The 24,766-nt window shown below is 43.3% G+C and overlaps 1 protein-coding gene across 3 annotated transcripts in view; it reads right to left on the minus strand.

The window, feature by feature from the left end:
* Positions 525-24,766, minus strand: part of TAMM41 (TAM41 mitochondrial translocator assembly and maintenance homolog) — a 61,051-nt gene continuing 36,809 nt past the window's right edge. For 2 of the 3 annotated variants that reach the window (XM_003132370.4, XM_021069342.1), the window contains 3 exons: positions 13,905-14,070; positions 12,595-12,657; positions 525-660 (listed from right to left, as the gene is read on the minus strand). In XM_003132370.4, the coding sequence (XP_003132418.1) occupies positions 584-660; positions 12,595-12,657; positions 13,905-14,070 (306 nt within the window). In that variant the 3' untranslated portion in view covers positions 525-583. Of the gene's footprint in view, positions 661-12,594; positions 12,658-13,867; positions 14,071-24,766 lie in introns of all 3 variants that reach the window. The other variant, XM_003132371.4, reaches the window with a different exon arrangement.

Below are 24,766 nucleotides of genomic sequence, written 5' to 3' on the forward strand. Positions count from 1 at the left end.
CTCAGCAAAGGGCAGGGAGAGGAGGCAAACTGGTCCCGGGTGACCAGATAACCTGCTGGATCAAACCAGCTCTGAAACCACAACCTCTGACTTTCCACCTCTTTGAGCTCAGGAGTCTTTGGCTATTTCCTGGCCCCAACACTTGTGCTACGAAGGAAAAGCTCTGCATGGGTCTGTTGCAGGCTCCTCACTTGGGTCACCACACACACACCTCTGTGGAGGACACAGAGATCCAGGAAGACGCTGATGGGCACTGGTGAGCTCTCACTGGGGAACAAAGCCCAGGTGGACAGAGCCAACTCCCTGCCCTTGCTTGCACCACTTCTTAGGCCTCCAACCCTCACGCCAAACAGCCTACAGCCGAAGTGCTGGGAACACAGCCCAGGTGTGTAAAGAGGATGCTTCTCAACTTGAGTCCTTAGAGGTACTGGGACCCCCCTGGGTAAAGTCTGATGCATACATTCCCAAAATTAAGTTTTATGCAAACCAAGATGTCAAATTCAGGGTCAAAGTAACAGACACTGTTCTGTCAAAAAGGATCATTTTATTCATCTACACATAAGACAGATAAAAGTGAGCAAAATCAGATTGTTTTTCTCAGCCATCCTTTCCACATTTTATGTAGTTTTAGTGAACTATAAATCACTGACTTCTTCAGGCCTAAAAGAGAAAAGAAGAGACAGTGAGAACACGGAGGCTTCCTGGGTGGAGGCGCGTGGAGGTGCCATAATATTTGGATGAGACCCACTTCAGCGTGGACGGGAGATGGGTTGCCAGTGGGGTCCAGGAGACCTGGGGACACCGAGAGCAATGTGGGGGGGGAAGGCTGATTCTGCGTCTACTGAAGCAGGGATACGGATGCCAAAGGCACCTGAGCTTCTGGGCTCAGGGAGTCTGAGTTACAAGTAAATTGCCACCTTTGAATTTAGAAGCTCTTCTAAAAAGGAGTTAGAAAGGAAGACAAAAACAAGCCTCTGTGTATGTGGGCATCCTTGGCCTCTTCCCAGCCCATGGCCTCCCGGCTCCCTGCTGCCGCATCCCTGCATGGATGCCCGTCTGCCTGTAGTGTAGGCGTCTCTGCCTGAGACCCCGAGGCCCCTTTCAGATTTCTCCTCCCTAAGCACCCGACTCTCCAGTCAATTCAGACACTGTTCCTGCTGCTCCACGGCACCTGTGCTGACCTCCAGCATGGCGCTCACTATGCTGCACGGAGCACACCTGGCCCCCCCTAGACTGGGAGCTCCTTGAGGACAGGGACCTTGTCCTATCCATTCCTGTGTCCCCATCACCTACTGGTACCCAGCACAGGTGGGTGCTCAGTCAACACTGGTAATGACACAACAGATGCAACTCATCCACGTACCTGCCCTTCTAGCATCTGGGGCCCCCCTCTACTGCATCACAAGTACCTGAGGAAGCTGGAGAAGAGGCTCACTGGGGACTCACAGGAAAGAGGTCAAATGAGATGGGACAACCAGGAAGTCAATGTTGGGTCTCAGGATCCCATGTGCAGACCGTGTTATGGGTTTGACCTCCTTTGTGTCGAGGATGAGATCACTCAGTCTGTGTTTCAGGGTGTGGCCCAAAGATCCGCACAGTCCTCTTCACCCTGAGACGCAGACCGTGGTCTGTGCTGTGGGTGTGAGCGCACAGTGCACCGTATGGGCACTGCTGACGAGGTCACAGGACCGGTTCCTGAGACGCCAAGCACCAGAGTGTGAATGCTTGCTTGAAAATACCTGGTCACATTACCTGCAGGCTGCCTGGTGCACCTGGGACCTTTTACAAGGCTACTGCAGCCAGTGGCAGATAAAAAGGCAGGGCGTCGGTAAAACCATTAGTGGAAGCTTCTAGAAACCCTGGCCTGGCTTGTCCACTGACTATTGCAAACAACAGCCTCACCGAGAAACTCAGAGCTCCTTTCCCTGCCTCCCCACCCCTTTTAATTTTCTCCCTGGAGCAACCACTCTGGTAAACCTCACCCACTTGAGCACTGGGACTGGAAACTTATTACGTAAGGTGCTTTTTCAAATTCCAGCCAGAACTAATCAAGACACTAAGGTAGCTGCACACAGTAAGGCTCAACACAGCAACCCCAGGGCAATGAGTCATAGCGAGAGGAAGATGCCTCGACCATGATGAGTCCCGGCTCCGCTTCGCAAGCCTTCCTCACACACTGGAGCTTAACATTTAAGGTAAATACACTACAGTGCATGAGCATCACCATGGAGCCAGTTTTTCGCCGCTAGTGGACAGAAACCTCCCTTAATTAAAAAGTCTCTCTCTTAGCTGGCTCTGCCAGAGACATATTCTCACAAAGACCGCCGCAGGGAATGGTGCTGGAGTCAGGAGACCAGGGTTCTAGTGCTGGGTGCAGGGCGACTCCCCTCTATGGGCATCAATTTCCTCATCTGCAAAACAACAACCTGGACCCGATGAAGGGTTCTCCGATAAGGGGCCCACGGACGGCTTTGACATCAGGCTGTGAACTTCCTGAAGCTGCAGTCAAATTTGCTTCTTTAGGCAAATGCCCATTTACCTAAAGCTTGTTGTTATGAACTCTGATTAGTACTCAAAGTCAGGATTTTGTTTCGGAAACGTACGGAAATCTACTCCAATACACGGCTCCTAAGGTTTTGCTTCTGTTGACTTTCAGCTTGTCTCATGTGACCTACAGCAAAATTAGCACCTGTGTGAGACTATCAATTTTCCTGAGTGACCTAAACTGCTAGGTCCAATGACAGACAAAATTCTCCAGGAAACAATGTGATGCAGAGATGAGACCAGGCTGGGAACGGTCTGTAGCCTCCCATAATTCTCTATTTCAGATCATTAGGGCAGAAAATCAGTAAGCCCCAATATTCTTCCAATTAATTTCCATCCAAGTTAGCTATACTTATAAAGAAAATCTCTTCTGAGGCAATTTTATTTTTAAAACTTTTATGTTTAAATGATAAATATATCACCAGAAAAATCTTGACTATTATTATATGTTCTTCTCATTTAAACATGTAGGTACCAAAAATTGGGGGAAAACATTTTAGTTCTAAGAAAGGAGAAGCAGAGGATCAGCAGTGATCAATTCTATTATGTTCAGGAAAGGGCTGGGAAGGATCAAATGAAGCATGCCAGAATCTTTCTAAGATCAAGATTAAACCTGTCTTGGAAACTCAGTTGAATCTTTGGAAGCTAGAGAAGTAAATAGGTATTTGACCCCATAGTTAATTCTGATTGACTAGAAAGTCAGGTGGAGAATAAAGCAAGATCTCAAACATGAAGCCTGTCATCCTCCCCCACTTCCAGGAAGGGCACCGCTGCCACCTGCTCCCTAAGCCCAATGCCTGGGACCTGACTCCTCCCCTCACTGCCACACTCCTCACCCCCCAGGACCGTGTGCCTTCCAAGGACTGCCTGCATCTCTCTACTGCCTTTACCATGAAGCCAAGCCTGGGCGCCATCCTCACCTGGCCAATGGGACAGTACCCTCGGTTTCCCAAGTAACAGTGGTCTCTCCCCTGAGGCTGGTCGCTATTCTCTGGTGACAGTGGTCTTTCTACAATCCTTCAGCCGCTTCCCTCCACCCTCAGTGAAACTCTGGATTCTCTTTCAGGCTTTGAAGGCCTTCCCCTGTCTGACTCCTACTCGCTTCTCAGTCTACTTGCTAAGTCCCCCTTTCTCTCTAAGCTCCCTGCACCCACCACCACCCCCGCCCCAGATGCAACAGTTCCACTTCTCTGCTCAGGTTAGAAACAGAAAGGCTGTGTCTGAGCAGAACATGACAGTTTGCCTCACTGGTCTCTGTTACCAGCTTGAGCTGTGATGCCATCTGCTGCCACCGTAGAAGGAGGAGCAGGCAAGTACTGAGCTGGAACATTCTTCCACTCTCCTGAGAGGCCACTCTGGCTGTGACCCAAGACCCTGATGAGAACTGGGCTACAGCACAGTCTTAGGATCAGCATTAGTTTCCTAATAACCAGCTCCCAGGCTAAGGGGAGGAAGCGGTGCTTGTCTTGGGAAACAGTTCTGTATGCACCTTGGAGGATGGGTATATCTGGTGGCAGGGGAACTTCAGGGGACAGAAGGACAGAGTGTCAGACCACGTGAGCATGGTGTCATCATTATGACAGAATTAGTTGCCTCAGTCTCTGTCTCAGAGTAGCAAAACATTGGAATGGTGGACGTTTTACAAATTTATTAAAGAGAAAGTACATTTTCAAAGAGAGAGAAAGAGCCCTTGCAGGTAAAAAGAGACGAGACTCACTTTACAACTGTTTTTGTACCCCTCTCTGTGGGGAACAGGTTACAGAGAGGTGGTGTGAGGAATGACCGACACTCCTTTTCTAGCAGGGAGCAAGCAGCCCAGGCTGCTCAAGATGCGGGGAAGGGGCATTACAACGAAATATGGCGAGAGACTCTTAGGTCTTGATCTTTGAAGGGGACTTAAACCTTATAACATTACACCTGCCATGCCCCCCAACACCATTTACTAGAAAGGGCAACCCTCTGGGCTGCCGTCAATGGCTGGCTTCCACCTTCTAGGAACAGAGTGATCCTTAGACCTAGCCTCACTCAAGTTTATAGGGCACCTGCTGGGTGCTGGGTACACAGGAGGCACTCTTGGAACATGCAGAGAGCTGGATATTAGTATCTTCTAGCTCCTCTATTTAAAGGAAGAAGGGCTAATGAGCACTCCAAGGTTATACAGTGAAGGCATGAACTACAACTTCAAACCAGTGTCTTCTGATGGCAATCTTAGCTTAGCTCTCCCTAATTTAATGGCATTTGAATAGAAAAGGTATTCACTAGCTCAGGAAAAGAAGACGCTTGCCCTTTACTGCTACTGTGAGTGGGTGGTTGCAGGGGGAGGAGTGACAAGGGCCACAGAAGAGTCAGAATGCAACCACATACGCTGGGGCTTTCTCACCCTGCAGGTGATACATCAGCTGCCTGAGAAACTGAACAGAGGCCTAACCTTGGAGATTGCAGGAAGATGGACCCTGAAAGAGCCAGGCAGCATAACAGCAACTATGACTACAGCAAGAGGACTCCTAAAGAGCAAAGTGCGGGAGCACGGAGGTTCTGAAGCCCAATGTGAAGTTAGAGGAAAGAGAAGCAATAAAGCAGCCACTCAGGCCTCTGGTGAAGGTGTCGACACTATGGAAGTATGACAATGCAGGGAAGCCTGCTGTACAGAGACCTTAGGAAACTTAGGTTATGGCACCAAAGTGGAAAGATTACCCCACTCACATCAATAATGGACAGATCCTCTAGACAGAAAATCAATAAGGCAACAGAGATCCTAAAGGACACAATAGAAAAATTAGACTTAATCAACACTTTCAGGACACTACATTCAAAAAAATCAGAATATATGTTGTTCTCAAGTACATATGGAACATTCTCAAGGATTGATTACATACTGGGGCACAAAGCTAACCTTAACAAATTTAAGACTATAGAAATTATTTCAAGTATCTTCTCTGACCACAATGGCATGAAACTAGAAACGCACCACAGGAAAAGAAATGAGAAAAAACTAACTACACAGAGACTAAACAATATGCTACTAAAAAACCAATGGGTCAATGAGAAAATCAAGAAGGAAATTAAAAAATACCTTGAGACAAATGATAATGAAGACACAACCACTCAAAATCTATGGGATGCCACAAAAGCAGTGCTCAGAGGGAAATTCATAGCAAAACAGGCCTTCCTCAAAAAAAGAAGAAAAATCTCAGATTGACAACTTAACCCACCACCTAAATGAATTAGAAAAAGAAGAACAAGTGAAACCTAAAGTCAGCAGAAGGAAGGAAATCATAAAAGCTGGTTCTTTGAAAAGGTAAACAAAATTTGACAAGCCTCTGGCCAGACTCACCAAGAAGAGGAGAGAAAAAACCCAAATAAACAAAATACGAAATGAAAAGGGAGAAATCACAATGGATACTGCAGAAATACAAAAAACAATAAGAGAATGCTATGAACAATTGTATGCCAACAAATTTGACAACCTAGAAGAAATGGACAACTTTCTAGAAACTTAGAGCCTGCTAAAACTGAATCAAGAAGAAATAGATCAACTGAATAGGCTGATCACTAGAAATGAAACCAAATATGTAATAAAAACACTCCCTACAAACAAAAGTCCAGGACCAGATGGCTTCACAAGCGAATTCTACCAAACATACAAAGAGGAACTTATACCCAATCTCCTTAAACCTTTCCAAAAGGTTGAAGAAGAAGGAACACTCCCAAAGACATTCTGTGATGCCACCATCACTCTAACACCAAAACCAGACAAAAATACTATGAAAAAAGAAAACTATAGACCAACATTCTAAAGAATAAACGCAAAAATTCTCAACAAAATTTAGCCAACCAAATCCAACAACATATAAAAAAGATCATACACCATGACCAAGTGGGATTCATCCCAGGTTCACAAGGATGATTCAATGTATACAAATCAATCAACATCACACACCACATTAACAAGAGAAAAGTCAAAAACCACATGATCATCTCAATAGATGCAGAAAAAGCATCTGACAAAGTCCAACATCCATTCATGATCAAAACTCTTACCAAAGGGGGTATAGAGGAAACAAACCTGAATATAATAAAAGCCATTTATGACAAGCCCAAAGCCAATATAATACTCAATGTAGAAAAGCTGAAAGTCTTCCCACTAAAATCTGGAATAAGACAAGGATGACCACTCTCACTACTTTGATTCAACATAGTATTGGAAGTCCTAGCCACAGCAATCAGACAAACAAAAGAAATAAAAGTTATCCAAATTGGAAGAGAAGAGGTAAAATTGTCACTCTTATGCAGATGACATGATACCATATATAGAAAACCCTAAGGACTCAACCCAAAAACTACTTGAACTGATCAACAAATTCAGCAAAGTAGCAGGACATAAGATCAACATTCAGAAACCAGTTACATTTCTATATACTAACAATGAAATATTAGAAAAGGAATATAAAAATACAATACCTTTTAAAATTGTACCCCAAAAAATCAAATACCTGGGAATACACCTGACCAAGGAGATGAAAGACATATGCTAAGAACTATAAAATATTAATCAAGGAAATTAAAGAGGATGCAAAGAAATGGCAAGATATTCCATGCTCCTGGGTTGGAAAAATTAATATTGTAAAAATGGCCATACTACCCAAAGCAATCTACAGATTCAATGCAATCCCTATCAAAATACCCATGACATTTTTACAGAACTAGAACAAACAATCCAAGAATTTATATGGAACCACAAAAGACCCAGAATTGCCAAAGTAATTCTGAGGAACAAAAACGAAGCAGGAGGCATAACTCTCCCAGACTTCAGGCAATATTACAAACCCACAGTCATCAAGACAGTGTGGTACTGGTACCAAAACAGACAGGCAGACCAATGGAAAAAAACAGAGAATCCAGAAATAAACCCAGACACCTACGGTCAATTAATCTTTGACAAAGGAGGCAAGAATATAAAATGGGAAAAAGAGTCTTTCAGCAGTTGGTGCTGGGAAAACTGGACAGCTGCATGGAAATCAATGAAACTAGAACACACCCTCACACCTTGCACAAAAATAAACTCAAAATGGCTTAAAGACTTCAATATTAGGACAAGACACCATCATATTCCTGGAAGAGAACACAGGCAAAACATTCTCTGACATCAACCTTACAAATGTTTTCTCAGGTCAGTCTCCCAAAGCAATAGAAATGAAAGTAAAAATAAACCAATGGGACCTAATCAAAAGGACAAGCTTTTGCACAGCAAAGGAAACCATAAAAAAAAACAAAAAGACAAATTACATAATGGGAGAAAATAGTTTCAAATGCTGCAAATGACAAGGGCCTAATCTCTAAAATATACAAACAACTTACACAACTCAACAGCAAAAAAGCCAACAACAACCCAATGGAAAAATGGTCAAAAGACCGGAATAGACATTTCTCCAAAAAAGATACACAGATGGCCAACAAGCACATGAAAAAACGCTCAACATACCTGATTATTAGAGAAATGCAAAGCAAAACTACTATGAGGTATCACTTCACACCAGTCAGAATGGCCATTGTTAGTAAGTCTACAAATAACAAATGCTGGAGTGGGTGTGGAGAAAAGGGAACCCTCCTGCACTGTTGGTGGGAATGTAAATTGGTACAACCACTATGGAAAACAGTATGGAGGTACCTTAGAAAACTACATATAGAACTGCCATATGAGCCAACAATCCCACTCTTAGGCATATATCTGGACAAAACTTTCCTTGAAAAAGACATATGCACTTCATGTTCATTGCAGCACTATTCACAATAGCCAAGACATGGAAACAACCCAAACGTCATAGACAGATGAATGGATTAAGGAGATGTGGTTTATATACACAAGGGAATACTACTCTGCCATAAAAAGAACAAAATAATGCCATTTGCAGCAACATGGATGGAACTAGAGACTCTCACACTAAGTGAAGTAGGGCAGAAAGAGAAAGACAAATACTATATGATTTCACTTATATTGGGAATCTAATATATGGCACAAATGAACCTTTCCACAGAAAAGAAAATCATGGACCTGGAGAAGAGACTTGAGGTTGCCAAGAGGGAAGAGAAGACAGTGGGAGGGACTGGGAATTTGGGGTTAATAGATGCAAACTTTTGCCTTTGGAATGGATAAGCAATGTGATCCTGCCATATAGCACTGGAAACTAAGTCTGGTCACTTCTGACGAAGCATGACAATGTGAGAAAAAAGAATGTATACATGAAAAAAAAAAAAAAGTGGAAAGAGTAGGCACGGTGCTAGATGCCTTTTTAAAAAAAATTATAGTTGACTTACAGTGTTCTTTCAATTTCTGCTATATATATATGTATATACATATATATATGTATGTGTGTGTGTGTGTGTATGTGTGTATATATTCTTTTTGTCACACATCCTCCATCATGTTTCATCACAAGTGACTAGATATAGTTCCCTGGGCTATACAGCAGGATCTCATTGCTTATCCACTCTAAATGCAATAGTTTGCATCTACTAGACGCTTTTTTTTTTTTTTTTTTTTTTTTTTGCCATTTCTTGGGCAGCTCCCACGGCATATGGAGGTTCCCAGGCTAGGGGTCTAATCGGAGCTGTAGCCACCAGCCTATACCAGAGCCACAGCAACGAGGGATCGAGCTGCATCTGCAACCTACACCACAGCTCAGGGCAACGCCGGATCCTTAACCCACTGAGCAAGGCCAGGGATCGAATCTGCAATCTCATGGTTCTTAGTCGGATTCGTTAACCACTGAGCCACGATGGGAACTCCTAGACGCCTTTTTTTTTTTTTTTTGTCTTTTTGCTATTTCTTGGGCCGCTCCTGTGGCATATGGAGGTTCCCAGGCTAGGGGTCTAATCAGAGCTGTAGCTGCTGGCCTACACCACAGCCACAGCAATGTGGGATCTGAGCCACTTCTGCAACCTACACCACAGCTCACGGCAATACCGGATCCTTAACCCACTAAGCAAGGCCAGGATCGAACCCGCAATTTCATGGTTCCTAGTTGGATTCGTTAACCACTGCGCCATGATGGGAACTCCTGAGACGCCTTTTTCTTAAAGTTGCTCCCACAGCATGCAAGTTCTCAGGCTGGGGATCAAACCCATGCCACGGCAGTGACCAAAGCTGCAGCAGTGACAATGTCAGCTCCTTAACCCAATGTGCCACAAGTAAATTCCAGTTTAATGCTTTTATATATCAAGATACAATTTTCACAATCTGATGAGGCAGGCATAATTATCCCTATGAAATTGAAACTCAGAAAAGTTAGGGAACGTACCCAAGTCACAGGAGTTAAGCTGGAATTTGAACCCCAGTCTCTGGGGCTCCCAAATGCCTGTCCTTGGCCTGAGCCACCTTCAACCACCATAAGCCAGAGAAGCCAGAGCATAGGGTAAGTCAACCCAGTGACCCTGAAGAAGTGCTCATCTCTTTCTACCATTCCTTCAGCCTCAGTGCAGCTGTGTACATTCTGTCACTCTGGTTCCACAATCCAATGAGGTGACATTGAGGGTGGGGAGCAGCCCTGGGCTCACCAAGGCCACAGGAAATCTGGACTGTGGGTTCTGCGAGGGGATGCCTACCGCCCTCTGCTGGAGATGAGAAAGATCAGGAGGAAAGAGGACCAAAGATTACTTTAGGTGACAGCTCAAGAGATGATGACGATGGATTTTAAGATACTTTTACTAGAGATGAATTCAAACTTATAAAATAATAGTATAATTTCTTCCCATGTATCTTCATCCAGCTTCAATAATGTATCAACTCGGGGCCAATCTTGTGTCATCTGTCCCTTCCTAGTTCCCTCCATCATGCTTTCTTGTGAGGTAAATCTCAGACACTCTTATCTTTCATCTGTAAATATTTTAGTAGGTACTTCTAAAGAAAGTGATTTTTAACCCCCCCCAACACCACCATTATCACAACTAAATCAATAAATAAATCTAGTACTTCCTTACAGGAGAGGAAGCCAAAAATAAAAAAAGCCAAACCAACCAGCCTCACCTAGGGAGCTGCAATCATGCAACACACAGATTAAAAGCCTGAGCCACCCAAGCAAACAAAAGCACCTCATCTTCAGTCTTGCCAAGATAAGACAGCAGGAAAATTGATTAAATAAATACCTTCATTGGAAATGCAAAGCCATGCAGCCCTGAGAGGCAGGAAAATCTTTAACTATGTAGATCTGGCACATGAGCTACCTGGCTCTTCACCTTCATCTTCCCAAAGACTCAGGAGGATGGCACTTGGCCATGTCCCCAGGTAGCTGGTGCGAGACGCTCAGTGGTGTGATCATGTAGCTGCCTCACCTGGGGATCAGAATCAGCCTGAAAGAAAGCTCCCTTCTTTGTGCCATTTATCCCCTGCACTGCAGATTTATGCACCTGAATCCCTTCTAGATGACAAAGTCCCTGAGGGCAGGACGGTCTTGTGTTCACTTTGTATCCTGGATGGCCGGGTGCCGCAGGTGGTGACATAAAAGGAATGAACTAGAAAAGTCACTGACAACACCAAGCACTGGAAAGAATGGGGAGAAACAAGAATTTTTCTTTACTGCTCAAGAGATGGTAAGTTGATCAACCACTTTGGAAGGCAATTCGGCAATATCCAAAGATGTGTTCAAATGCTTAGGCCCATAAAACAACAACAGGATGTTTCAAAAAGAATGTTCAGAGAAAGAAAAAGAAAAGAAAAAGAGCTCCTAGAAATTAAAATGGCAGAAATAAAAACTCAGTAGAGGAGTTGGAAACTAGAGAAGCTCTCCCAGAGAACAAAGCAAGAGGACAAAAGGATTTTAAAAAGGGAGATGAAAGGAAGGAAATTGAAGGACTAGTCTAGGAGGTGCAATATTTGAGTAACAGGAATTCCAGAAGGAGAAGACAGAAAACTGAGAAAGAATACAGTAAATTTTCCCTATATTCCTATATTCTGAATTTCTAAACTGAAAGGCAATTAGTTTCCAATATAACATACAAAACCAGACTCTCATCAAAGCACCACTGAGCACTGTCAGAGCCCTGGGGGAAAGCAGACCTAAAGGGCTTCCAGAAAGAACATACACAAGGTTAAGAATCAGAACAGTGTTTGACTTCACAGCAACCCTAGAAGGGAGAAGGGAAGTGGAGCAAGGCTATCAGCACTCTAAAGGACCACCGTTCCTCATTTAGCGCCAGTCGTGGTCTCAGCTACGCGTGAGGGTGGATGGAAGATGTCTGGCCACAGGAGGTCGCCAAACCTGCCTCCCAGGCACCCTCTCTCAGGAAGTCCCCTGGAAGGTGTGCTTCACCACAACAGAGTGTGCGCCATGAAAACCCAAGGCAGGGATACAGGAACAGGCTCCCTCACACGAGACAGGTGATGACAACCTCCCGGGAAAGAAAGTTGTGCAGGGAAGGAAAAGCATGTCACGTGGCTCAGCTATGAATCTGAGTAATATAACTGGACAATGGAAGCTCAAGACTGACCTCACCAGAGCTACGACATAAACATATATGGAGCACAGAGAAGTGTGTGTGTGGGTGTGTGGGTGTGTGTGTGTGTGGGCGGGGAAGGAGGTAGGTCATCTGCTAGAGTAAGAGGTCCATAGAGGATGCCTAAGATTAAAAAGGAGAGAAGCAGCACTCTGAGCTTATTACTCAGAGAATTAGCGGTGAAAACAAAAATAACCCACTAGGACAGTTGTAAGCGGTTGTCTCTGGAGATGAATAATGGGAGAAAGCAGGGTACCACTGTTTTTGTGACAGTATCATATGTAACCTTCATAAATATAAAAACATGAGGGGAAACTGCATGTAAGGAGCAACTGGGAAAATGCAGAGGGGCGGCAAAGCCATCCAACAGCACCTCAGATGCCGGGATTACAGCACCGGCTGCCTGTCTGATGTTACTGCAGTGTCCTAGGTTAGGACCGTCAAAAGCCAGCACTGCACAAGCGCTGGCAAGATACACATAAAGCTTCACATTTTCACCAGCAGCACTGAGACCCTTCAATCCAGCAGGTATGGTGAGTGTGGATTTTAAAAAATTCTTACCAGCAGTGAAAATGCCTTTCGTGCTCTGTCTCATGCTGGAAGGTCTCACGATTGCTGAGAGCGCTGTGAGAAAAAACCAACAAGGATGCCAAGAAAGCCAGATGTTAGTCATCTTAACACTGTGGAACCTTGAAACCAGATAGTCTTCCCAGTTACAAATCTCTCTCTCTCCTGGTGTCAGAGTGACAGTGCAAAGGACATCAGGATCGAGAGCCAGGAGGCTGGAGCTTCCAGCTGTGTCACTAACCAGCTGTCACTGACCAGCTGTGTGAACACGAGCACATGACTGCCCCCCTCTGGGCCTGGGCCTTCTCATCTTACAAATGGGTGGGTTAGGTGACCCTCCAAGGTCATTTTTTCCCTTTAAATCTGCTTACGTCTACTGTATCTCAATTCCAAGATGAGAAAAGAATGGGAAAAAACCCCAAACACCAAACATTTCTGCCTTCGGGGAAAACCCATCCCGAAGACACTGAGAAGGCTCCTCTGTGACGACGGCCCTTCCACCCCTCAGAAGGGCCGCGGAGCCCACACTGGGGACAGAACCACGTTAGATGAAAAGCAGATAGTGACTGGCCTCCCTGTGTATCTGCAGAAGACACACGCGGGGCCCTCAACACACGCTCCACTCTGCCAGCTGGGCCGGGGGCTCTCTCTGCACAGCTCTGTCACTGTGACTGTGATCCGCATCCTGCATGGTGGTTGGGCTGCTCCCGGGGAAGCTCAGCACACAAATGTGGCCTGGTCTGAGGTCGTTCCAAGTTCACAAGGACTTCCTCCCTGACTGACCTCATGAACCACCTCTGAGGCCCAAAGGGCAGTGGGTCTCTGAGAATCAGGTTCAGATCTTTGGTCCAAGTCAGGGGGGCCCTGGCAATAAGGGAAGAGACCTACTGAGCACCCGACGAGACACAGTGCCAGGGCACCAGCCAGGACAGCAGTGTTCTTGATGTTATAAAGGCATTAAAAATGTCACCAGCCTCCTTCCTCCTCAGACCACCATGAAGAACACAGAATGTCTTTGAAATAACTTATAGAAGTTATGTTTTTGGGACCAAAAGAATCATTGTTTCCCTCTCTGACAGTGATTTAGGGCCCAGGGATCTGAAAACAAAAGTACTTCCAGCATCGTACTTCAAACAGATGAGGATTCAGGTTTTGAAAACCCCCAGACTGTGAGTATTTTCCACCTCCTAGAAGCAACCTCTCTCTCCATCTCACTAGACAAGAAAGAAAAGAGTTTGTCTCGGCCACCACGTGTGCTTTTACTCACGGCCAGCACTTCCTCCACGTCCAATTCGTCAACGCACCTAGTCGCACCACGTCTCCACAGTCGGGATCATGAGCAACTTGTAATAAGGTTTCTTCCACATCTCTGTTCTTTCCAGGAAGGTCCATAATATGATTTATTTGCTGCTGTAAGGTTTTAGGCAATGTCAGTAGCTGAGTGAATTGTCCTTCTGGGCTTTTATCTATCTAAGGAAAAAAAAAGGATAACGTCTATGAAAAGTGCTTTGAAATGTATAAATATTCAAAGACACATGGCTTCTCCTTAAAATCACACAGATATGAACTCACACCCTAGCCTAGGCAGTGTGCTAAGGGGACGTTCTGCCCACTCCCACCCATTTTTTTTTTTTTGGTCATGCCCACAGCATGTTGGAGGTCTCAGATCAGGAATCAAACGTGTGCCACAGCAGCGACCCGAGGCACAGCAGTGACAACGTCAGATCCTTAATCCACTGAGCCATCAGGGACTCCATGTCCTTCCTGAAAGTGAACATGTGTCAAGGATTCTAAGTTCCTTCAAACAGACCAAATTTCTCAGTTTTAAATTTTCTATTTGTCTTAAATCTAGTAGTTAAACAAAGTGAAGCTTCAGCTAAAATTCACCAACACCCTGGCAAACCCAAGCACTCGTTTGAAACAGAGGGACATAGGGTAACAAAGCCAGGAACAGACAGCCCATCAGAGTAGGATCTAAATTTGTGTCTCCTGTCTTCAGAGCATTTTCTGTACCATGATGTATTTCATAAAATAAAGGAATAAACAGATCACAAAGACTAATTTTATACACTTTTTTTTTTTTTGTCTTTTTGCTATTTCTTTGGGCTGCTCCTGCGGCATATGGAGGTTCCCAGGCTAGGGGTCGAATCTTTTTTTTTCTGTAGGCCACCTGCGCACAGGAAGTTCCAGGCTAGGGGTCGAATCAGAGCTTCAGCTGCTGGCCACAGCCACAGTCACAGCAATGCAGATTCAAGATACATCTGCAACCTACACCACAGCTCATGGCAACGCCGGATCATTAACCCACTGAGCAAGGGCAGGGATCGAACCCGCAACCTCATGGTTCCTAGTCGGATTCGTTAACCACTGCGCCACGATGGGAACTCCTAATTTTATACACTTTTAATCCACTGGCACATAATAGGTACTCAAAAAACACTGGTTGAATAAGGGCATGAACAGGTGTACCAATAAAACTGAGTTGCATTATTTCTTAAACAGCAGTACATTACACCAGTGGTTTCTATTCTCAATGTGTTTCCAAATCCATCAAGTTTAAAGATAAATACAGAAATAAAACATATATAAAACTATGCATTAGGCTTTTTACTTAGAAAACTTTGAATCAAAAGTTAGTTACAGCTGAGTCCACACCCAGTTCCCCTAACTCCTAGTCTAATATACTTTACTTCATAGAACTAAATTTTTCCAAAATTGTGTAGACATTGACTGCAGGCCAAGCGAGAACCCACACCATGGCCCTCAACAGCTCAGTACATTATTTTCCCGAGAAGAATCTATCTTATATTCTTATAATAAGTATTTAGATTTAACTTCAACCAAGAGAACAGTAAGAAAAATATCAGACATATAAATGCATTAAATTTTAGATTCAGATTTTCCAGATATGACCAACTTTCTTAATTAGAATTCAATCACTGTATCACTTTTTTCATTCAATAAATATTTATTGAGTATATGCCAATGTCTGGATTTTCTAGTTTTATCCATTAAAGTCTATGCAGAAGAGAAGAAAGTGCTATTATTTAGTGGCTCCAGTAAGGCGAAGGGTTTTTTTTGGTCTTTTTGTCTTTTTATAGCTGCACCCAAGGCATACGGAGGTTCCCAGAATAGGGGTCTAATCAGAGCTGCAGCTGCTGGCCTACACCACAGCAATACCAGATCTGAGCTGCATCTGTGATCTACACCACAGTTCACGGCAACGCTAGATCCTTAACCCACTGATCGAGGCCAGGGATTGAACCCGCAACCTCATGGTTCCTTGCTGGATTCGTTTCTGCTGTGCCATGATGGGAACTCCAGGTGACCTTTTTTTTAAACTAAGTATTTTATATTTACCATTAAAACAGTCCTAAATTCATAGGGGTCAACCTCTGTTTAGCTTTGGCTAGATAAAAGACAAAAATGTGGGTATTTCTGTAAAATATGTTAGAAATGATATTTATATGGAGCTCCTGTTGTGGCTCAGTGGATTACGAACCCGACTAGTATCCATGAGGATGCGGGTTTGATCCCTGGCCCCGCTCACTAGGTTAAAGATCTGGCATTGCCACAAGCTGTGGCACAGGTTGCAGATGTATCTTGAATCTGCATTGCTGTGACTGTGGCTGTGGCCAGCAGCTGAAGCTCTGATTCGACCCCTAGCCTGGGAACTTCCTTGTGCCGCAGGTGTGGCCCTAACAAGAAAAAAAAAAAGAAATGACATTATAGACTCATATTTTGGGGCCAAGTACTGACATTAGTCAATAGGATCTCATATTTCTGGTAATGCTTTACCTGTGACTTCCAGGAATTTTAGAGATGCCAAAATGGCTTGAGTAATATGAGGAATAAGCAAACAGTATTTGCCACTGCTTTCTCTTGAGGAAAAGAATGCACTGGAGTTTTTGCATGAAAGCATGTGTTTAAAGACAAAATATTAGATGACATATTGAAATAAATTGCAAAATTCTACTTATCCTTAGTCTTTAATTCTTATTAAAACATGATAATGAAAACATTCAGTTAAACTATGAGTCGAATTGCTTTTTAAAAGCAGATATGGGAAAGATCACATGTTGTCTGATTCCACTGACAGGAAGTGTTCAGAACAAGCAAATCCATGGAGGCAGAAAGTAGATGAGCAGTGCCTGGGAGGAGGGGAAGCCAGGGACTACTAATGGGAATGGGGTTTCTTTCAGGAGTGTTGAAAATGTTCTAAAATTAGACTGTGGTGATGGTTGCATAACTGTGAATGTACTAAAAACTACCGAATTTTATGGTATGTAAATATATCTCAGTAGGGCTGGTGTCTTAAAAAAGGAGACAAGGTCATGACAGTGGGTGCAGTGTTGCACCAACCAGCTCCTGGCTTCAGGGCCAATGTGCTCGTTCCACCAGCTACTGGGAAAGTTGGCCAGCTCTCTCTCTGAGTCCTTCCCAGCACTGTCCTCAGCCAAAGGGAGCTACCTGCATCCAAGAACTGGAAAATGCAGGGGTACAAAGGCCTGGCCTCTTTGTCCTGAATTGGGACAGCGTGGAAGGACCAGTGAGCTCCACTGCACCATCACAGGATCAGATGAAGGCCCTGTTTCCAATCTGCCCAATCCTGATCCTACATACTGCTACTAGAAGCAGTCCTAGAAAGTACACTTTAGGATGACATTCTGGAGCTGCCTTAGTGTAGAAAGCCAAATGGAAGCCTCTGAAGCTGTCACTCTTACTCCCTGGCCAAGAGTAATGGAAAAACAAAATCACATCCTGGGAGGAATGGCAGAGATTAATGCCACTTGTAGACCTAAAAGATGCAAGGGTGTGATGTTTGACCACTTGGCCTGGTGAAATTTGAGTCTAGAAGTTACTGTAAAGGTATCTTTTTAGATATAATTAACACTTAAGTAAGGAGACTTTGAGAAAAACAGATGACCCCCTTTACTTATTTTCTTTTTTCTTTTTAGGGCCACACGCGGCATATGGAAGTTCCCCGGCCAGGGGTCAAATTGGACCTGCAGTTGCCCCTCTATACCACAGCCACAGCAATGTGAGATCCAAGCCGCATGTGAGACCTACACTGCGGCTTGTGGCAACACGGGATCCTTAACTCACTGAGCAAGGACAAGGATCAAACCTGCATCCTAACGGAAACTGTTGAGCTTGCCCTGCAAATTTCAAACATGCCAACCCCACAACCGTGCGAGCTAATTCCTTAAAACAGATGTCTCTATATATCCCATTGGTTCCGTTTCTCTGGAAAATCCCAACCAACACTAGAGCTGCTGGTCCCACCATATCTCTCAAAATACAAATGGATTCCAGCAGACTGTAAAAGACCCCCCTCTCCAAACTCAACCAAGTAGAAGCCCCTATGGTATCTGCTCTGCCAGTGATGGTAAATCTGTTGAACCTTATGCACAGAACTGCAGGTACCTGGGTGGGCTGCAGACCTGGTGTGTGCAATCTTCTCCATCCCTATTAGGAAGGAGGATCAGAAGCAGCTCTCGTTCATATGGGACAGTCGAGCACCTTATGACTTGCCTCAGGGATATGTTAACTCTCCCGTCCTCTGTCATAAGATATTCAAAGGAAACCAAACTCTCTGGATATTCTGTATAATCTCAGGCTGGTCCACGACATCAAGGACATGTTGCTATTGTCCCTGGTGAGCAGTACAGGGCAAGTACATGGGAGGCCTCGATCAACAGATGCACTTCAGAGGGTAAAAGATAATCGCCCTGAAGTTTCTGGAGCCTGTGACATCAGTGACATTTTTAGGGTTCCAGTGATCTGGGGCATGCTGGGACAGCCTCTCTAGAGCAAAGATAAACTCAACGGCACCTTGTACCTCTTACTCCCAAGAAAGAAGCACAGGGCCTGACAGGCCTCTTCAGGTTCTAGGGGCAGCATACTCCACATCTGGGAATAACGCTCAGAGCCATTTCCCAGGTGATATAAAAGCATGACAGGTTTGTGAGGGGCCCAGAGCAGAAACGAGCCCTGCAATATCCCCTCCACCACCTGGGCCCTACAACCCTGTTAACCATGGCACTAGAGGTATCCTCAGTATAAAAAGAAGCCATAGGATGTTCATGGTGGGCTCCAAGTAGGAGAATCTCAATGGAAACTGCTAGAGTTCTGGAGCAAGGCCACGCCATCTGTAGTGAAGAGCCACAAGCATTTGAAATCAGCTCCTGGATGCTAGACCCTGGCAGAGATGGAGCTTCTAACAGTGGAGCATCAAATGACCACACATCAACAATCATCCATCATGAGCTGGGATCTGTCAGATCCACCAAGTCATAAGGTCAGGAAGCCCAAGAGCAATCCACTATAAGATGGAAGAGAGACACCAGCAGGGCCAGAGGGCACAAGTAAGCTGCATAGACAGGACACCCAAACCCCATAATTTCCACTCTGTGTCATTGCACCAGCACATACTGCTCTTCTTTTCCAGCAGCTCATGTATATGGTGAAAAGGAGGCTTTTGGAGGAGGATAAAGGATGAGCTTGCTTCAGAGATCATTTGGCTTGTAGCATGTATGAGCAAAAAATGATGCATCATAACCTCATCTAGGGGTAGTCCTGAAAGATGGCAATGAGGGGATACCCTCCCAGAGAGTATGCTGAGAGGGTGGCCCGGTTGTCCACTTCACATGGGAAAAGTAGCCCAAGATAAGAACATACAAAGGCTAAAAGAGAGCATAATGGTTCACTGGCTGGTTAGGGGCCTGAACAGAAAAGAACTGAAGCCCAAAAACACTGAATTTGGGGGAAGAGGCATGCGGATGGTCCTATGGGAGTGGGGACAAAGTATGAAGATGGTTGTATTGTATGTCAATGTCCTTCATTCACAGAAGAAGCAACAACAACCAAAGAACAATTCAGCCAGCTGATTCACCAGGCTCTGCCACCCCAGCGCTGGCAAATGGCTGATCAGAGTAGCAGTGAGTGGCAGGGAGGGAGGCTCTGCTTACATCCAATGTCATGGGCTTCTACTCACCAAGGCTGACTCAGCTACTGCTGCTGTTGCAAGTATGTCCTGACAGAAACAGAGGCCAATCTGAGACCCTGATAACAGGACCATTTTGTGAGACTAACCAGCCACTTGGTGTAAGTTGACTAATCAGACCCCTTCCACCTGGAAACAGGCACCAATTCCTCTCGACTGGAATCGACTCATATTCTGAACATGAGCTTGCCTTTCCTGCCCAAAGGACCGAGCCAACACCACTGTACATGGCTGACAGAATGTGATTCAGTGACATGGTTGTACCATGCAACATGCCTATGGGACCCACTTCAGAGCAAAGGAGGAGCAGAGGTGCAGCAATGGGCGCAGGATCATGGCTCTACCATGCCTTCCACACATTGTGCCAAACTGCCAGCCTAGAAGAGCAGCCATTCTCAAAGGGGGGACACCTTTGGCCTCCACAACAAAGAATTATCCAGCCTAAAATGTCAATAGAATCACTGTTGAAACACCCAATAAAAGAACAATGAAGAACATCTGAGGCACCAGCTTAGATATGATACCCTGTGACAGCAGGGCACAATCTATATGCCCTACATTAATGACCGTTACTTTGTACTATGTCCCCACATGGCAGAATGCATGAGTCTGGGGACCAAAGGGTAGAAGGAGAAACAGCGTCACTGACTCCCAGTGACGCACCTTGGAAATCTGTGCTTCCCATCTCCACTGGGCCTGGAGGTTCCATTTCCCAGAGAAGGAATGCTCCTCCAGAAGACATGGTAAACATCCCATTAGACTTAAAGCTGTAACTGCCACCCAGTCACTTTAGAATCCCAGGCAAAAGTCCAGCAGACAAAGAAATGAGTCAGCACACTGGTAGAGGTAACTGACCCAGATCATCAGGAGGTAGAGCTGCCAAAACACATCTCTTACTAGCTCTTGCCCAACTGTGACGGTAAACAGGAAGTGCAGCAGCCACAGCCTGAGAGGGCATGGTGACCAGGATCTCAGACTCCCCTAGCACTAGACCACCCGAAGTGCTAGAAAAGGTGAGGGGAATCTGGAATGGGCAGTAGAAGAGGGAGAAGGTGGGTATCAGTTGCAGCTTTAAGCCCAGATGCAGCTCAATCCATTCATCTTGTTCTTCTCCATTTCCCCAGGACAAAAAGCAATTAGATCAAAGTTCCCTGGCATCCTAGCGGTTAAGGATCCATGGCTCAGGTCTGATCCTTGGTCTAGCAACTTCGGTATGCCACAGGCATTGTTAAAACAAAACAAAAAAGCCAACCAATTAGAATCTAGATTATGGAGGTCTTTCAGAGGCCAAGGTGAGGGTTTGGAAGTTTATCTTCATGGTTAAAGGATTTCCAGTGTATTTTCCTTGCTCAGTTTCTAAAAGTTGACAGCAAGGCACATTACCCTTCCCTATCCTCTAATCAAAGAGTAGGTGATGTCTCGCTAGAGAAATTCCACTGAAACTTGGTGTCCTCCAAGAAAAGTGCCAGGTCCTCATCCCATAATCCTATAGTGAGGCTCACCAGTTGACTAGCTCTATTCATTACAAAGAATTCCCATCTTGCATTTTTTTAGAGTGCCTTGCTCTTTAAAACAACAACAACAACAACAAAAACAGGCGAAGGGCATCCAAACATTTTAGGAAAACTTCTCATACAACAGATAAGAATGTATCAACAGAAAAAAGGAACTAAGAGGTACCGAGACAATGAAGAGAGCAAAAAAAGCCTTCAAAAATTATAATTAAAGATCATTAAATAGATGAGGCAAGATAATGTATTCATGAAACAGGAACAGGATGCTATTTTTTTTAGAACATTAAGAAAAAACTAAAAATTCAACAGAAGTGTTAGAAGACCAATTTAAAAAAAATTCTTCTGGAAAACAGAACAAAAAAATCCCAAAGAAACAGGACAGAGGGAAAAAAAAAATCAAACAAGTTAGTCCAACAACCAACTAACATGAATTCCAGAAAGAAAAAACCAACAAAATGAATATGAAGTAAATGTTATGGAAATGATAAAAGAAAACTGCCTATAATTGAAACTTGCAAATTTCCAGGACAGGCTTATGAAGAGCCAGGATACTAAATGAAAAAAATAAATACAAAGACAAAGGGAAATTATCATTAAATTTAATATTGGAAGGCATTTCACATAAGAAACCAGTAACTCAGAACAATCATATGTGTGTGTGTGCGTGTGTGTGTGACATGACAACTGCAAATCAAAAATCTACAATAGATACAGACACAAAAAAACCTGAAAAGCAATCTAAACACAGCATTAAAGATAGTTTTCAAACCACAAGAGAAGAAAAGAGAAAGGGAAGAAAAAGACCTACAAAAACAAAATCAAAACAATTAACAAAATGTCAATAAGAACATATATCAATAAGTACCTTAAATGCAAACGGATTAAATGCTCCAACAAAAAGACTTAAAACTGGCTGAATGGATACAAAAACAAGACCCACTGCACATCTAGGGACATATATAACCTGAAAGTGAGGGGATGGAGAAAGATATTCTATGCAAATAGAAAGCTAAAGAAACCTGGAGTCGCACACTCATATCAGACAAAACAGATTTTAAAATAAGTTGGTTACAAGAGACAAAGGACACAACATCAAGGGATTAATCTGAGAAAAAGATTTAACAATTGTAAATTATTATGCAACCAACACAGGAGCACCTCAATATATAACGCAAATGCTAACAGCCATAGAAGGAGAAATTGACAAAAACACAGTAATAGTGGGGGACTTTGACATCCTACTTACATGAATGGACAGATCATTGAGACAGAAAATCAATAAGGACAAACAGGGCTTAAAAGACACATTAGACCAGATGGGCTTAATTGATATATAACATTCCATCTGAAAGCAGCAGGATATACATTCTTCTCAGGTGTACACAGAACATTCTCTATGATAGAGCACATGCTGGGTCACAAATCAAGCCTTGATATATTTAAGAAAACTGAAATCATATCAAGCATCTTTTCCAACTGTATAAGACTAAAATCAACTACAAGAAAAAAATGCAAATACACAAACATGTGCATACTAAACCATATGCCACTAAGCAACCAATGGATCACTGAAGAAATCTAAGAGGAAATGAAAAGTACCTAGAGACAAATGAAAATGAACACATGGTGATCCAAAACCTATGGGACAGAGCAAAAGCAGTTCTAAGAGGGAAGTTTACAGCAATACTACCTTACCTCAGAAAACAAGAAAAATCTCAAATAAACAACCTAATCTTGCACCTAGAGCAACTAGAGAAAGGAGGACAAATAAAAGCCAAAGTTAGCAGAAATAAAAAAATCATAAAGATTAGAGCAGAAATAGAGATGAAGAAAAAAATAGAAAAGATCGATGCAACTAAAAGCTATTTTTAGTTCTATTTTTTTATCTTTGAAAAGATAAAACTGATAAACTTTTAGACAGATTCATCAAGAAAAAAAGGGAGAGGACTCAAATCAATAAAATTAGAAACAAAAAGGCTAAGTTACAACTGATGTGATGGAAATACAAAGGATCATAGAGACTATTGCAAGCAACTATATGCCAATAAAGTAGTCAATCTAGAAGGAATGGACAAATTCTTAGAAAGGTACAATATTCCAAAACTGAACCAGGAAGACATAGAAAATATGAACAGGCCAATCACAAGTACCGAAATTGAAACTTTGATTAAAAATTTTCCTGGAGTTCCCATCATGGCTCTGTGGATAACAAACCCAGCTAGCATCCATGAGGTCACGGGTTTGATCCCTGGCCTCACTCAGTGGGTTAAGGATCTGGCATTGCCGTGAGCTATGGTGTAGGTCACAGAAGCAGCTTGGATCTGATGTTGCTGTGGCTGTGGTGTGGGCCAGAAGCTACAGCTCCAATTGGATCCCTAGCCTGGAAGCCTCCATATGCTGTGGGTGCAGCCCTAAAAAGACAAAAACAAAATAAAAAAACAAAACAAAAACAAATCTTCCAACAAACAAAAGTAAAGGATCAGATGGCATCACAGGTGATATATCAAACATTAAGAGAAAAGTTAACACCTATTCTTCTGAAACTATTCTGAAAAACTGCAGAGGAAGGAACACTCTCAAGCTCATTCTATCAGGCCATCACCACCTGATGCCAAAATCAGACAAAGATACCATACAAAAAAAGAAAATTGTAGGCAAATATCACTGATGAACATAGATGCAAAAATCCTCAACAAAATACCAGCAAACTAAGTCCGACAACACATTAAAAGGATCATATATCAAGATCAAGTGGGGCTTATCCCAGGGGTGCGAATATTTTTCAGTATCTGCAAATCAATCAGTGTGATAACACCACATTAACAATGTGAAGAATAAAAATCATATGACCACCTCAATAGATGCAGAGAAAGCTTTTGACAAAATTCAACACTCACTTATGATAAAACTCTCCAGAAAGTGGGCATAGAGGGAAACTATCTCAACATAATAAAGGCCATATATGACAAACTCACAGTTAACATCATACTCAATAGTGAAAAGCTGAGAGCATTTCCTCTAAGATCACAAACAAGACAAGGATGTCCATGCTCACCACTTTTATTCAATGTAGTTTTGGAAGTCCTAGCTCCCACATCAGAGAAGAAAAAGAAATAAAAGGATTCCAAATTGGAAAAGAAGAAGTAAAATTCTGCTGTTGGCAGATGGCATGATACTATATAAAGAAAAACCTAAAGATGCTATCAGAAAACTGCTAGGCTCATCAATGACTTTGCTAAAATTGCATGACACAAAATTAATAGAAATTTCTTGCTTTTTCATACACTAACAATGAAAGATCAGAAAGAGAAATTAAGAAAACCATCCCATTTACCATCACATCAAAAAGAATAAAATACCCAGGAATAAACCTACCTAAGGAGGCAAAAGAACTGCACCCTGAAAACTCTAAGATGCTAATGAAAGAAACTGAAGATGACAAAAACAGATGGAAAGATAAACCCCATGTTTCTGGATTGGAAGAATCAGTATTGTCAAAATGACTATACTACCCAAGGTAGTCTACAGATTCAATGCAATCCCTATCAAACTACCAAACGCATTTTTCATAGAATTAGAATAAAAATTTGTTAAATTTGTATGGAAACACAAAAGACCTAGAAACAACTCTGAGAAAGAAAAACAG

The sequence above is a fragment of the Sus scrofa genome, chromosome 13, assembly GCF_000003025.6.
Source record: "Sus scrofa isolate TJ Tabasco breed Duroc chromosome 13, Sscrofa11.1, whole genome shotgun sequence".
NCBI classification, from domain to species: Eukaryota; Metazoa; Chordata; class Mammalia; order Artiodactyla; family Suidae; genus Sus; species Sus scrofa.